At 41.5% G+C, this 15149-nt stretch overlaps 1 protein-coding gene across 6 annotated transcripts in view; it reads left to right on the top strand.

The window, feature by feature from the left end:
* Positions 1-9717, top strand: part of LOC139278261 (tubulin polymerization-promoting protein family member 3-like) — a 38807-nt gene extending 29090 nt beyond the window's left edge. For 5 of the 6 annotated variants that reach the window (XM_070896910.1, XM_070896908.1, XM_070896912.1 and 2 more), the window contains 3 exons: positions 1835-2042; positions 3399-3552; positions 7375-9717. In XM_070896910.1, coding sequence (XP_070753011.1) covers positions 1849-2042; positions 3399-3552; positions 7375-7566 — 540 coding nt within the window. In that variant the 5' untranslated portion in view covers positions 1835-1848 and the 3' untranslated portion in view covers positions 7567-9717. Of the gene's footprint in view, positions 1-1834; positions 2043-3398; positions 3553-7342 lie in introns of all 6 variants that reach the window. The other variant, XM_070896909.1, reaches the window with a different exon arrangement.
* Positions 9718-15149: the final 5432 nt, after the last annotated feature.

The raw sequence follows: 15149 nt of genomic DNA, 5'->3' as shown, positions 1-15149 counted from the left end.
TAATATTGGGAAATAGGGAAATGGCAGAGACTTTGAACAAATATTTTGTATCGATCTTCACAGTAGAGGACACTAAAAACATCCCAATAATGGATAATCAAGGGGCTATAGGGAGGGAGGAACTAAAAACATCAGCATCACTAAAGAACAAGTACTCAGTAAAATAATGGGACTAAAGGTGGATGTCCCCTGGACCTTGCATCCTAGGGTCTTAAAAGAAGTGGCTGCAGAGATAGTGAATGCATTGGTTGTAATCTACCAAAATTCCCTGAATTCTGGGGCGGTCCCAGCGGATTGGAAAATCGCAAATGTAACTCCCTTATTTAAAAAAGGACTCAGACCAGAAAGCAGGAAATTATAGACCAGTTAGCCTAACATCTGTCATTGGGAAAATGCTGGAATCCATTATTAAGGAAGCAGTAAGCCAATTGGAAAAGCATAATACAGTCAAGCAGAGTCAACACAATTTTATGAAAGGGAAATCATGTTTGACAAATTTGCTGGAGTTCTTTGAGGATATAAGGAGGAACCAGTGGATGTGGTGTATTTGGATTTCCAGGCAGATTTCGATAAGGTGCCACATAAAAGGTTACTGCACAAGATAAAAGTTCACGGGGTTGGGGGTAATATATTATCATGGATAGAGGATTGGCTAACAGAAAACAGAGAGTCGGGATAAATGGGTCATTTTCTGGATGGCAAACGGTAACTAGTGGGGTGCCACAGGGATCGGTGCTGGGGCCTCAACTATTTACAATCTATATTAATGACTTGGATGAAGGGACCAAGTGTAATGTAGCCAGGTTTGCTGATGATACAAGGATGGGTGGGAAAGCAAGTTGTGAGGAGAACACAAAAAATCTGCAAAGGGATATATACAGGTTATGTGAGTGGGCAAACATTTGTCAGATGGAGTATAAAATGGGAAAGTGTGAGGTTATCCACTGTGGCAGGAAATATAAAAAAGCAAATTATAATTTAAATGGAGAAAAATTACAAAATGCTGCAGTACAGAGGGACGTGGGGGTCCTTGTGCACAAAACACAAAAAGTTAGTATGCAGGTACAGCAAGTAATCAGGAAGGCAAACGGAATGTTGGCCATTATTGCAAAGGGGATGGAGTATAAAAGAAGAGAAGTCCTGCTACAACTGTACAGGGTATTGGTGATGCCACACCTAGAGTACTGCATGCAGTTTAGGTCCCCCCTGGGTGCCGCGCCAAACAGACAAGAAGCTGCAAAGCGCTCCAGAATCGCGCGTTTTTTTTCCGGCGCCGTTTTAGGTGCGAAAAACGGGCGCCCAGCTCGGAGGGGCACCCGTTTTTTATCGTGTGGAAACTTGGGCCCTATGTTTCTATGAAGGGGTTGGCTTATGAAGAAAGGTTGAGTAGGTTGGGCCTATAGAAATTGGAGCTTAGAAGAATGAGACGTGATCTTATTGAAACATATAAGATACCAAGGGGGCTCGACAAGGTAGGTGCAGAGAGATGTGTCCCCTCTTGGGGGAATCTAGAACTAGGGGGCATAGTTTCAGAATAAGGGGCTGTACATTTAAAACTGAGATGAGGAGGAATTTCTTCTCTGAGGATTGTAAATCTGTGGAATTCTCTTCCCCAGAGAGCGGTGGAGGCTGGATCATTGAATATATTTAAGGTGGCGATAGACAGATTTTTGAGCGAGAAGGGAGTGAAGGGTTATGGGGAGCGGGCAGAGAAGTGGAGCTGAGCCCAAGATCAGATCATCCATGTTTTTATTAAATGGCAGAGCAGGCTCGAGGGGCCAAATGGCCTACTCCCTGCTCCTATTTCTTAGCTGTTTATTTTTCAATTATTCAGTTATAATCTGGAAGATGGCAGAAGGAGGTTCCGTTAACATGGAAACATTACACGAGTCATTTAAAAAATTTGCAGCATATGGAGACACCAAAGCGTCTGGGAACGAAATGACCGGGAAAAACTGGGCCAAGCTGTGCAAAGACTGTAAAATCATCGATGGCAAAGCAGTCACCTCAACTGATGTGGATATTGTCTTTTCAAAAGTGAAGTAGGTACCAGATAATTTTTCAACATAGAAATATTGCACACCCTGTATTGAATGATTTGGCATTATTTAAGGTTCAGAAACTAAAGATATATTTTAAGATTGGCTAGCTGAAATTTTGGTGGAGTATGGGTGGTACAAAACACACTCCTTTTGAAGTGAAACCTCTACTTTTATTTGGTTCAAACAGATGGAATGAAAGTTGATTGGTCACTCTGTCATATCTCGCTTTTAAGCTTTTAATGTGGGAAATCTCAATCCAACATTCAGTGATCATGAGTCCACCCCAAAAAAACTTAACAGCTTCTGGGCTATCTCGGTCACATCATGTACCTGTGAGTGCTACACAGACTTAGCAAGAAATCCAAATGGCTTCTTACCCAATCTGCATTTGACCAAAAGGCATTTAATGCTGTCAACGAGTGCAATCAGGTAAAATACAGCTTCCCAGAGCATTATTTGATGAAGGATCTGACTATTAATCAATCTTCCTCTTTGAGGTGATAACTGATCTGTGCATTTTCAGCACTTGCTATTTTTTTGTTCAGATTCCTAGAACTTGCTGTTTATCTTTCTATCTCCACATTGATAAACTATCCTTATTTAATCAGTAGTCTCGGGTTAATATAAAAGTAAATCCAGTTTCCTTTTACAAAGAGTGCTACAATAACGCATATGTATAGTAGCTCATTAAGGTCATTAGTGTAATTTTGAATAAAAACAGAAAATGCTGGAAATCTCGGCGGGTCAGGCAGCATCTGTGGCGAGAAAGCAGAGTTAACGTATAGTGTCATTTTGAAACCGCTTCTCTCTTAAATCCACCATAAGCTCGGGTCACGTGAATTTCCCAACCAGACAGCTAGGGAGAATGCCACAAGGAAATAAGGCCTTATGTGATTAGCGAATTACCACTAATCTCATTCTGCTCGAATATTAATTCCTTCATGAAATAACTGGCTGAAAATGCAAACTGAATAAATGGATCTAGAGAGAGCCCACAGTTCTGAGGCATCAGTCTTTTGCCAAAGTTAGAAATTGTTTGATAAAATTAAATTACGATCCTTTAGACTTTATATGATTTTCAGTATTGATTTGTTCTAAATTTGCGATACTATGATGTGTCTTAAGTGAAGAACATTTAACAAATTCCTAATTAATCAGGTTTGTTGCAAATCTAAGAAATTGTAGATTATAAAGTTAAACACAGCTGAATTCTTTAAGTTTTACTCCTGGCGTGAATCTGCAATAATTAAAACATGAAATAATTGCTGTTTGTAACTCTCAGTGGGATAGCTTCAGAATTCCCATTGCCAATCTTTTTGATCAGAAATGAAGCATTTTAATTACATTTGTACACAGAGCCAAGACAGCTCGAATAATCACGTTTGAAGAGTTTAAAAATGCTTTGGCAGAGCTTGCTCCAAAAAGATTCAAAGGCAGAATTAAGGAGGAAGCAATTGAGGCAGCCTACAAGCTGATTGCAGGAAAAGACCCAGCAAGTATTGGTGTAACGGTGAGTGAATCAGTGTAAATTCTCTGGCGAGGGAATGAACATTACAGGACATGATTGGACAGCTTACATACAGCTGTTGGTGAGGGCTGAGGATGTACCAACATGCTAAAATAACAGGACAGGAAAAGACCACCTGCCCCGCACAGTCATGATGCCCAACACCACCCACCCACTAATAGTCATGTTGGCCCTGAAATTCCAGTCAGAGGCTTCCCGCGGGCAATTGCCTCCGACCTGAAACATTTCTACGAAAGTACCCGGTGGTCGGGGAGGAACATGGGATTCCGGTGGGGAGGCCTTCTCTTCCCACGCTGCGAAGCGTGCTCCCGTCCTCGAGGTTCCCACGCAGAAGGTGCAGTCACGTGTGACTGCTCAACCAATCAGGTACAGTATTCTCAATTAATAGCAATGAGAACTCTGTATCTACGAGTTCTCATTGCTATTAATTGAGAAAAGAAACCCAAACGCAACAACACCAAATAAAAAATATAAAACACACCTCACATAATTAAAATGAATTGAAATTAAAGTTAATAAATATCTTAGAGAAAATGTTTTTCTCCGAGTTTTTTAAAAGTTTTTAAATTATGGTTTAAAATAAATTTAACGTAGTGGGCAGGGTTTTTAAAAATAAAATGTGTATTTTTCATTTTATTATGTTTTAAATGTGTTTTTTGACTCTTACGCCTGTAAAAGTAGGCTATGCGTCTGCTTTTATCAGGCGCAAGGGTTTTCAGGACATTTGCTGGGCAAGATATGGGTAAATATCGCAATCTTGCCCTTGCAAATGTCCTCGCTCCCGAGATGCGGATGATCTGTCAAGCTTGGAGCTTGACAGATCAGAAAAGCCGATTTTCAGCGCATGCCTTCCCGGGTCCATAGACACTCCGTACGGACCGGGGGAGGCCGGAATTTCTGGGCGGATATCTCCTGGCAGGGGCAAAAAGAACCGATTTAAAAAATAAAAAAAAAACCACAGCCAATTTAGTAAGAAAAAAATCTGGAAGTTCCTCTCCGACTCTTAAGATGATCAAAACAAATTCCTCTGTACACCGTGATTTCTGCCTTGGCCAGGAACTAGTCCAGCTCTCTTTTGAAGGTATGCAGTGAATCCACACTCACTGAATGAGCCGGCAACTTATTCCATAAATCTACTGTCCTCTGGGGAAAGAAGAACCTACCGACACATAACCTTGTTCTATCTTTGCCCTGCCACTCATTAAATAACTGCAAGACTTGTATTTGCTGCATCATATGCAAACTATAAGATAAAATTGCTTCTGGTGTTGATGCCCACCAAAATCACTACTAGTAGCACGGCTCCGGGGAGAGCATAAGCACAGAAAATCACACGTTCCTTCACCCTACCCTTGTTAGTGCATCGCTAAAGGAGTTCTATATTTTATGTTGGCATTTCTGGAGATAAATTTGCTAGTACTATGAAAACATATAAAATAAAGAATAGAAATTCCTAATGTTTAAATCAAAAAGTCACTGGAAACCTCAAACTTTATAGGATTCCTGTCTCGTCAAGACCAGGAGTGTCTCAATTAGAGGGAATAGCGGCTCAAATGTTGCTGGAAAAATAATGGCGAGTTCACGACTTTTTAGATTTAAATTTTTTCTTTTTTTTCTTACTTTTTCTTTCTGTCTCTTTCCTTCTCACTCTCTTAATCCAATCTTTCTTTCCCTCTCTTTATTTGTTTCTGTACCTGATTTGACATTGAATTCACCCACTCTAATTCACCTTCCTTCTCAGTCCTTCCTCTGTTTATTTCTCAACCTTTAGAACTCATCGTTCACCAAGGCCCCAGATACCCTGTTGCCCTCACCACGCTGTTATCAGTTTGCACTTCCAGCAACTTGCTGGGCAAAAGTTTTTTAAGCTGAAGAGTGCAAGAAAAAGTTGCTCGCCGCAAGATTTGGTCCATTATGTTAAAGGAAGCAAGATTATTTCCTGAGGTAGCGGAGCTGCACTCAGGGAACATCACTGGCCCTGCAGCTATACTGAAGTGAATATTCACTTCAAAATGATTTAATACAAAGTCCAGATACATTTTTTTAAAAGCTGTAATGTGCTTTGCTTCTATGTTAGTTTATCCTAATTAACTTGTTTTTTCTTTAATTCAATGTTCCTGGTATGAAATGGAAACATCAGAATTAGAGTCACTATTACAAATAATGTTGATACTGAATGGATGGAGAGATTAAACCTTACAGGGTGCTGATCTCTGTCACCTATTCACAAAGGACAAAGGTCACGATACAACAAGGGACATTCAACCTCTAGTAAATATTACCTATTATGCAGATGATGCTGGGGAACTCCTATTATGTTGCACGAGAGCACACAATGTATTTTTGGAATTATATTTCAATCTTTTTCTCTCTATGCTATCCTAGTGGAGGCTGACCATATGTCTCTGAACATTAATACCAGGCTGTTACCATATTTGACCTGAAACCAGCTGTATGTCAAAAAGATAGTTGCTGTGTTTCATTCAATGAATTTCACTTAAATATTTGTTGATCATCTGGTTGTCATTGTTCATTAATACATAACAGTTATTACTCTACAATCTGTAGAGCGACGTGATCGGGATCCAGAAGGCGTGAGTTTGGGGCCCAGAAGACACGAGGGCCCAGGGACAGCATGGGCCAGCCCACGCTGCGATATGTGTACGCACTAGGTCCGTGCAGCAGAGCTGGTCTCCAGTCGTCTTGGTCAATCCTTGCCATTGAAACAAGACCTAGCTCTGTCAAGCCCGTTTGATGGCTGGTGTGCAACGGCCACCACATGTTATCTTCCACCCTTCAATATGAGTTCTGGACCTGGAATATTAGGTCCTTCATTGAAACACCTGTGAACTCATCACTTTTTGGCGTGGCAGCAAGTTATCCTCGATATGAGGGACCGCCTAAGAAGAAGAAGACAGTTATTAATATTCCCCTAAAACACCTTATTCAATTGAGAGCTACACAATTATTTAAATCTTGTATAACTAACCTGCAGGTGAGTTAATAATTCAGTTTGTGTTTCAAATCCTGACCTCTATTTGCAAATCAGATAGTCTTTTTATGATTAGTCTTTAAAAAGGTATTACATGCAAGTATTTTCCCCATTATTTTCCATGATCACATTTTAACATGGAAGAAAAGCTCAGAGGGTAGTAAAAGCAAGAGAAACATCTGTTATACTTACTACCCGTTGCTTTGCAACTAGCAAAAACTAGCATACAAGGAATATACGGCCCTATGTAACGGTGATTAAATGATAGGTGACTTTGAATTGCAGAGTGTATATGTGGGTGACATATACTCTTTTTTAATTTATTAAAAAGCGATTTCTCTTAATTGCAATTCATGAAAATATCAGCGAAATGCACCAAATTTGGTGTATATTACATTACTTGGTTAACATGAATGTATAACTTGTTAAAACTGGGTAGTTATCCAACACTGTAACTCTGAAAGGCCAGTCAATTGGTATTAAATATCATATAGCCATGACAGTCATTGTCTATACTGTTTCTCCATATGAATCAAGTGATTTCATGAAACAGGTTTATTACATTTTTTCACCCGCAGTTTCAGCGGGGTTATGTATCTTGCTGTTCGTTGACTCTTCTGAAATATATATATATAGTATTTGGTACTTGAATGGGATGTCGGTAAGTGTTACTTGGATTTACTCTGTGGTAGGAGCACAAATCTGGAGTCTAGACTTGTAATCAGCAATAGCCATGTGGAGCAAATGCCCCTCTCTGTCTTAATTTTGTTCTTTTTCTAGATTCTTGTAATGAAGCATTATTTTCTCTCTAGAAAGTAATGAAGGCTGCTGCTGTCGACAGACTAACGGACACATCTAAGTATACCGGCTCCCATAAAGAACGCTTTGATCAAGGTGGCAAAGGCAAAGGGAAGACTGGTCGAGAGGATACGATAGAAAATACAGGCTATGTGGGTGCTTACAAAGGAGCTGGGACCTACAATGAAAAAGCAAAAGAGAAATAATGTCACAAAGTGCTTTCTGGGGTGGCTGTTTGGTTGTTTTGTTATCCTACTGAAGGCATATTAAAATGAATTAACTCATCCTTTTTAACAACCTAAAGTTTTAAGTTAGGAATAATTACTTTAATATAAAAAGGTATATTTTTCTCTATGAACACTTAGAGCATTCATGACAAATCTTTCCCTATATTTTTTGAGTATATGTTCGCCCAGTTAAAATAAACAGGTTAAAAATAAGTACCCAGAGGAATTTAGTACAAGCAACTGCATAGGAATGAAGAAAATAAGCCCCCAAATTATTAATTGCACAATATATGTCAGTGATAATAAAATATATTGATAATGGAAACAACATTTCATACCATCTACTTTGTATGAAAATAATATATTTCCAGTTTTAAATGTAATCTTTAAACATAACCAGTTACTTTAACATTATTCTCAGACTGTAGATATTTGCCCTTAATTAACCTACAAGAGAAGAAAAAAATCATAGAAACATAGAAATTAGGTGCAGGAATAGGCCATTCGGCCCTTCGAGCCTGCACCACCATTCAATATGATCATGGCTGATCATGCAACTTCAGTATCCCATTCCTGCTTTCTCTCCATACCTTTGATCCCTTTAGTCGTAAGGGCCACATCTTAATCCCTTTTGAATATATCTAACGAACTGGCCTCAACAACTTTCTGTGGTAGAGAATTCCACAGGTTCACAATTCTCTGAGTGAAGAAGTTTCTCCTCATCTCGGTCCTAAATGGCTTACCCCTTATCCTTAGACTGTGTCCCCTGGTTCTGGACTTCCCCAACATCGGGAACATTCTTCCTCCATCTAACCTGTCCAATCCTGCCAATTTTATATGTTTCTATGAGATCACCTCTCATTCTTCTTCTAAATTCCAATGAATATAAGCCCAGTCGATCCAGTCTAGGATACAAATTCTGATGCAAACCCCACTTGACATGCCAGGAGCACATATCACAAAATTGCTCATTCTCAAGCATGTGATCTTACAGCCATTAGCTTTAATGGGAAGAAAATGACAGGCTGGCAATGCACAATTTTGCAATATGAATTCCCTGTGCATGTCAGGGGCATGTGTTAGAGAGCATTATTACCAGAGTTTGGGGTATTGTGCAACATTCGGTAATGGCCATGATGTAATCAGATTGGCAAACATATATTGCACTACACTTCATTTTTATTTAAGAGTGAATGAAAAGTAGGCTTAAAGTTTGAAAATCCATTTGCAGAGTTCATGCTGAAGCAGCTATTGTGTTTTGCTGCATCTCATCTTTCCCCAACGTCCAAATACAACAATGTTGGGGGCAGTTTTGGTGCAGGTTGCTCCAGGAAATAAGTATGCTTCAAAAAGTTCCTTAATACATCAGTATCACAGAAATACCTTGAAGTTTCAATACGGAAACAGGCCATTAGGCCCATCCAATCCATGCCCTCCACGGGAGCAAATAGTTCTAATTTACCCGCCCTATACCTACATCCCTTCAACTCCTCTTGCTTTCGGTTAAGAATAAATAATGGGACAAAATTGGGTGCCGAAACAGACACAATTGCGTAAATTTTATGAGCCTCCGCCCCCACTGTGGTGAATAATCACCAGAAAACACCAAGAGTGGAACCTCACAAAATGTGTCTTAAAATATGGAACTTCATGAGCCTCCGTAACCTAACATTAATCTCGTGGATTAATGAGGTGCACTAATTATAACTAGGTGTGCTATTTTGAAAATTATCTAAGCAATTTAAATCATTTCAGATTATAATCAGAGTACAGTAAGACCAATAGTACTCTTTCAATTAATAGTTCGTACAAACATTTCCCCCCAGCTTAAAGAAATCCTTTAAACTTGGTAAATATCCTGCTTTGTTGGACTTTCCAAATGCTTTGTGTATTGAGTGTATACTGCAAAGTATATCTACTATTCCATCACCAAACATGTACAGAAATGAGCTAAAATGACATGCAGATTATTGAACATATTAGCTGTGTATGTAACATGCTTCATCCATAATGCTTTGAGTAAAAGTAAAGATATTAAAGTACCCAAATATTAACATGGTGCATATGCCACTGTGCTATTTACCAATAATTCAAGTTTCTATCTATATATTCTGCTTTCAATAACTATTACTGACAATAAATTATTTTGTTACTAAATGACTGGTGACTTTTGACACTCTTTCACTCAATTAGAGAAAAGGATCTAACTCAGGAGCACTATTAGGGTGCATTTACACTATGGTGACATTTTCCACTGCTGCTGACACCTTGCACAGCAGGTGGCTTATGGGGAAATGGTGCGATTTTATGATAAAAGGCGTCAGCTATGGAACTCAGCCTGGGAAAAGTTCACCCGGCAACTTTAGTATCAGTGCGAAGCAGAATCTGCTTCATCCTTGGAATGTTCTTCAAAGTTCAAATAATCTTAAAATATTACAAAGTATGAAGTTTTCTGGCTTCAACTGAATATTTGTGAAGTTCTTTTGAGTGAAGCTGCTAAAGGAAGCGATGGTTTACAACCAGGGCATTACTCTGGCAAGCAATAAGTAGTCAGTCGATGTGTGTGTGTGTATCTCCATGGAAACCACAGATCCATACAAACAATCAAACAGCTGTTTTTAATAAAACCTAGCCTACATACAAGTAGGGTTTCAAACTAATAGTTGTTTGCAGACAGACTGTTGCTGTGCCTTGATATACAATGGTAAAGGTCAGCATTCAGTTAACTGACTTCAAGTTCCCAAGACCCATACAATCATTCTCGACAAGAGAATGTTTCGACTCAAACCGCATCTGATTTAAGGAGCAATAAATAGGGCGATCAATGCCAGCTCTGATTCCAAATCGGTTAATGAAACAACAGAAATGTACAATTTTTGAACACACAAAAAGCAGCCAATTGTTGTGTGAGTAATAATCTTTTAACAGTTCTCAAGCATCTGATAACTTCTTGACTGGTCTGCAAGTCACTACGTTTGTTAATCCAGCTGTGGAATGCACAATATTTCAACTAAATGGCTAAGTGAAAATGGCAAAAATCATAAGGTAGCCATGAATTATAAATAAGTATTCACCGCTGGCATTGCTCATCATTATGTTCTCCATTTACACAATCAGTTTTAATTTTAGAATTGTAGTGCCCAAGTCGTTGCTAGGCTCTGACCATTTGTGGTTAATGTCCTGGGAATTCTTTGTGGCACCAAACTGGAGAGAGGGTTGACCGATCCAGCAATGCCTCCAAGCTGATGGATAATGTTGGTATAACTATAGCTGCTGGTTTACCCCGTCTCTCTTCCCACGATGTCCAGAGGACAGACTGGGTAGGGTGGAGGCTTTCAGCCTCCACACCCAGTCATGGGTTCTGCAATGCGGCTGTATTCCAAGCCACAATATCTTTGAAATAAAAACAGTAAATGCTGGAAACACTCAGCCGGTGGGGCAGCATCTCTGAAGAGAGAAACCGAGCTAATGGTTCAGGTTGATGAGCTTTAATATACCTGAGATGGATTGCTCCATAATAGAGAGGCTTGGGAATGCCTAGTCCTCCTTTGAGCCTGGGCAGCTATAGGCATCCTAAATGTATTTGCAGCCATTTACTTACCCAGAGGAACTCTGCTGCGTTCTTGTCTAGATCAAGGAACTGCTGGGCCAGATTCTGCGATGGTTGATGAACCAGTACAGGATATTTATATTAGCTGTACTTGTTTGCCCAAGAGGAGAAATTAGTCAATTGCAACATCTCGCCAGATCATGGGCTCAATTTTGCCCAAGCCCGTTTTCTGGCGTATTGCCAGAGTTGCGCCCGTTTTTCTAGGCCAGAAATGCACCGTAAGTAATTTGCTGAAGTTTCCCCGATGTATAATTCAAATTTGGCACCGTGCAGTGTGTCCAATCGCCTCGGGGGGTGGAACTTGCTGTCTGCGCCGAACAACAATGCCACATCTTCTGCGCATGAGCGGGAAAAAATGTTATGTTTCTGACATCATTGCCATGGATGCGCATGCTCAGTACAGATCGGATTTGGCAATCGGCCATTTTTAAAGAGCCAGTTGTGTGTGTGTGAGGAGTGCTGTGTGAGGGCATTGGAAAAAAAGCAGCTGCAGCAGTACAAGATACAACGCGGTGCAAGGACCAAGAATTTCTTACAGGAGGAAGTGCAGGCACTAGTTACTGTGATTGAGACCAGATGGCAGGAGCTGGACACCAGCAGAGGTCACATAAAAGTTCCACCCAAAGAAATGAAGAAACACTGGAACCAAGTTGCAGAAGATTACTGTGCAATGGTGACCAACATGAGATCTGGAGGCCAGTGTAAAAAGAAGTGGCAGGACCTTGGTCAAGTAGTTAGTGTAAGTAATATTTTCATTTATTCAATGGAATTGCAATTGTAAATGTGACCACCTGTATATGTCCCACACAGCAGAAAGACACCCTCTTTAAAAAGTTAGGTTTTCATCTTTGCAGAGGAAGTTGGCATATAATAAAAGGGAAAGAACTCGAACAGGAGGAGGCCTGGCAAATCTGCACCCACTGACACCTTGGAAGAGAGGGTCGCTGCTTTGATGGGTCCTGCCTGGAGAAAAGCAATCAGTACTGCACAAGCTGGGCCCACAGTCAAGGGAGAGGGTAAGTCCTGCAAATTCATCGTGGTCCTTCAAATCAGCCTGCTGCCTGGCCTGTGATGTGAGAGCCTACTCATGCCACTCACCCTGCCCCCTCCTCTGCTGCTAACCATTTGACTGTCCTGTTATATTTTGCAGAACTTGAGGCCAACCCTGACGTTGCAGAAGAAGATTCAGACGTGGACGAGCCTGAAGAGAACTTCTTCCAATCCTACCCTCCACACCAAGAACATGGGGGTGAGGGAGAGGCTGAGGGGATGGAGCTGGATGAAGCTCCCATTATTGTACTGACTTTGGAGGCAGTGCTGCTCATTGCAGTGACAGCCCCTTCCGTGACTAGTGGTTTGATGTTGGTGGGACACTCCATACTTTCACACCTTCCGAGGTTGCGGGTTCCAGTGGTGGGGTGCAGCGAGGCACACCCATGGGAAGGAGAGCTCGACCGTGCTCTCCTAAGGTGCAGGATCTAACAGATGTGGTTCAGATGATGTCGTTGACTGCGGAGAGCATTGACCTTACCCGATCATTCCAGGACGTCATCAGTGGGGTGAGTGATGAGGTAGCGGGACTGTCGGGAGAAGTAACAGCAACGACATAAGAAATGGGAACAATATCCGGGACCATCAGTGAGGGAATAGTGGCCATGAGAGAGGGAATGTCAGGGGTAGCTGATGTGCTGTCAGTGGCCATGAGGGAGGGAATGTCAGAGGTAGTGCAAACCACGTCACTGACCATGAGGGAGGGAACGTTGCAGGTAGTTCAGACAGTTTTGTTCAACATGAGGGAGGGAATGTTGCAGGTCGTTGAGACACTGTTAGGGCACATGAGGGATGGCATGTTGGAGTTAGCTGCTGCAATAAGGGAACACGCCTAGACTTCGCGCCCATTGACAGAATCAACAGTCACTCCTACTGCAATCCCCACACCAGCCTCTGAAGAGCCCAAAGCCGGACCTTCCAACATGCTGCCTGCCACCGACGCCCCCCCCCCCCCACCCGCCCGACGCCATCCTCAATAAGTGCACAGTACCTGAGATCTTAGAAAGTATAAGATTGGTACCAAGCCCAGAAACATTGCACCACCACTGGGGGCAGGGGTGGTGGAGAGTCCAAGACGCAGCGGACGAATAAGGTGGAGGAGAGATGGGTGCAGCTCAGTGATAAGAATTTGCAACATAACACGACGAAGCTTCACGTTATAAAGTGATGAACTTTGCCACAAACTTAGTCTTTGATTTTGTATTGTCTCTGACCATGATTTATCATATCTCTGTCCATTTCTGGCAACTTGATACAAATGCCTGCTGAGCGTCACCAGGTACTGTAGTGATCAACCTCATATAAATTGACCCATAATACCCCATATTATAAATCTATTACCTGTAAAGTAAAAATCTTTCTAAAATTAACCAAACTATTCCATTTAAATACAATTTTTTTTGTGGGGAGCAAGCCTTGGATTCCCTAGGAATACATGTACAGGTACTAGCAAATACACCCTCCCCCCCCCTCCCCGCAGTGAGACATTTAGAACAGTGGTGTACAATCCTAATTGTCTTGCCTGCTCATCTATTCTTTCCCACTATTCTGTGTAAATTTAAACATAGCAATACAAGGTCAATCTTTCAGCATTGCATTCTCCTTGTTACTGCAACATATATAATGTAATTTGCAGTAGCCTATTGTTTAGGCCTATTTTACCATCATCATATTAAGACTAGCTGATTTGGCACCTGAAAATTCATTCTTTTTTCTCTGAGTATTACATTATTCCATTGATATCTTTAACCATGTCATTCTCCTCCACTGCCTCTCTTCCAATGTCCAGCTCTGTGAAGTTACCCTTGTGTGGTTCTATTCTTGGCACCTCCACTTCTCCATTTCCAAGCTGCCTCTTGGCGACATCATCCAAAGGCATGGGATCAGTTTCCGTGTATGGTAATGTACTCAAAGTACTTCTCCGTCACCCCTCTTGATCCAATGACCCACCCCTGTGCTGTCAGACTGTTTGCCTGACAACATTTCATGAATGAGTCACAACTTCCTAAAAATAAACACCGGGAAGACTGACGCTATCATTTTGAGTCCCACACCATTAACTCTGCTCCCTTGTCATTGATTCCATCTTCCTCTCTGATCATTCATTCAGCTTGAGCCAGACTATAAAATCTTGGTACCTGTTTGGCCCAAGCTGAACTTCAAATCCTACACCCTTTCCTTCACTGAGGCTATCTATATTCACCTGTGCGACATATCCCGTGTCTGCCACTGCCAGCGTGTCTCTGCTGATGAAATTGTTATGCATGATTTCGAAACCTCAACTCAATTTCTCCTATGTATTCCTTCCTGACCTTTCCTTCCCCACCTTTCATAAACTCCAACTTGTCCGTAATGTATGTAGGCACCTTCAGTAATGACTCCACGAGGAAGGGTATGAAACTTAAACAGTGTGGACCTGTAGTCCTTTATTTGCAGCTCCTCGAGTGAGGACACCAAGCTGTGAGCTCCTTTTTATACTGGGTTACCTGCAGTGTGTAGGTAACCCTTGGGTCTCCAGCAGCAGCACCCTCTGGTGTACAAGTAAGGTATGTACAGTGTAAGGGTACATACAGTGTTACAGACTTCACACAACAAACAAGCATGCATATACAACAACACTCCCCCCTAAGCATTTTTAATATCCTAATTGTCATGACCTGGAGAGGTGATCAGTAGTGGGCTATGGGAGGTTGTGGTGAGGGTTGGGTGGGTGCTAAGTGTGATCCTTGTGCTTGAGGCTGGCCTCATACATTCCCCCCCCCCCCACCTCACACACAGACCAAGTGGGTGTCACTGTTGTGGGATCCCTCAGGGGGGTAGCCACTGCAGCAGTAGGTAGGGTGCATTCTCTGTGATGTGGGTAATTGTGTGGTGGTGGGCAGGGCCACAGGACTGGATGAGC

The sequence above is a fragment of the Pristiophorus japonicus genome, chromosome 13, assembly GCF_044704955.1.
Source record: "Pristiophorus japonicus isolate sPriJap1 chromosome 13, sPriJap1.hap1, whole genome shotgun sequence".
NCBI lineage: Eukaryota > Metazoa > Chordata > Chondrichthyes > Pristiophoridae > Pristiophorus > Pristiophorus japonicus.
Note: the sequence above shows the minus strand (reverse complement) of the source record. Positions and strands in the feature narration are given on the sequence as shown.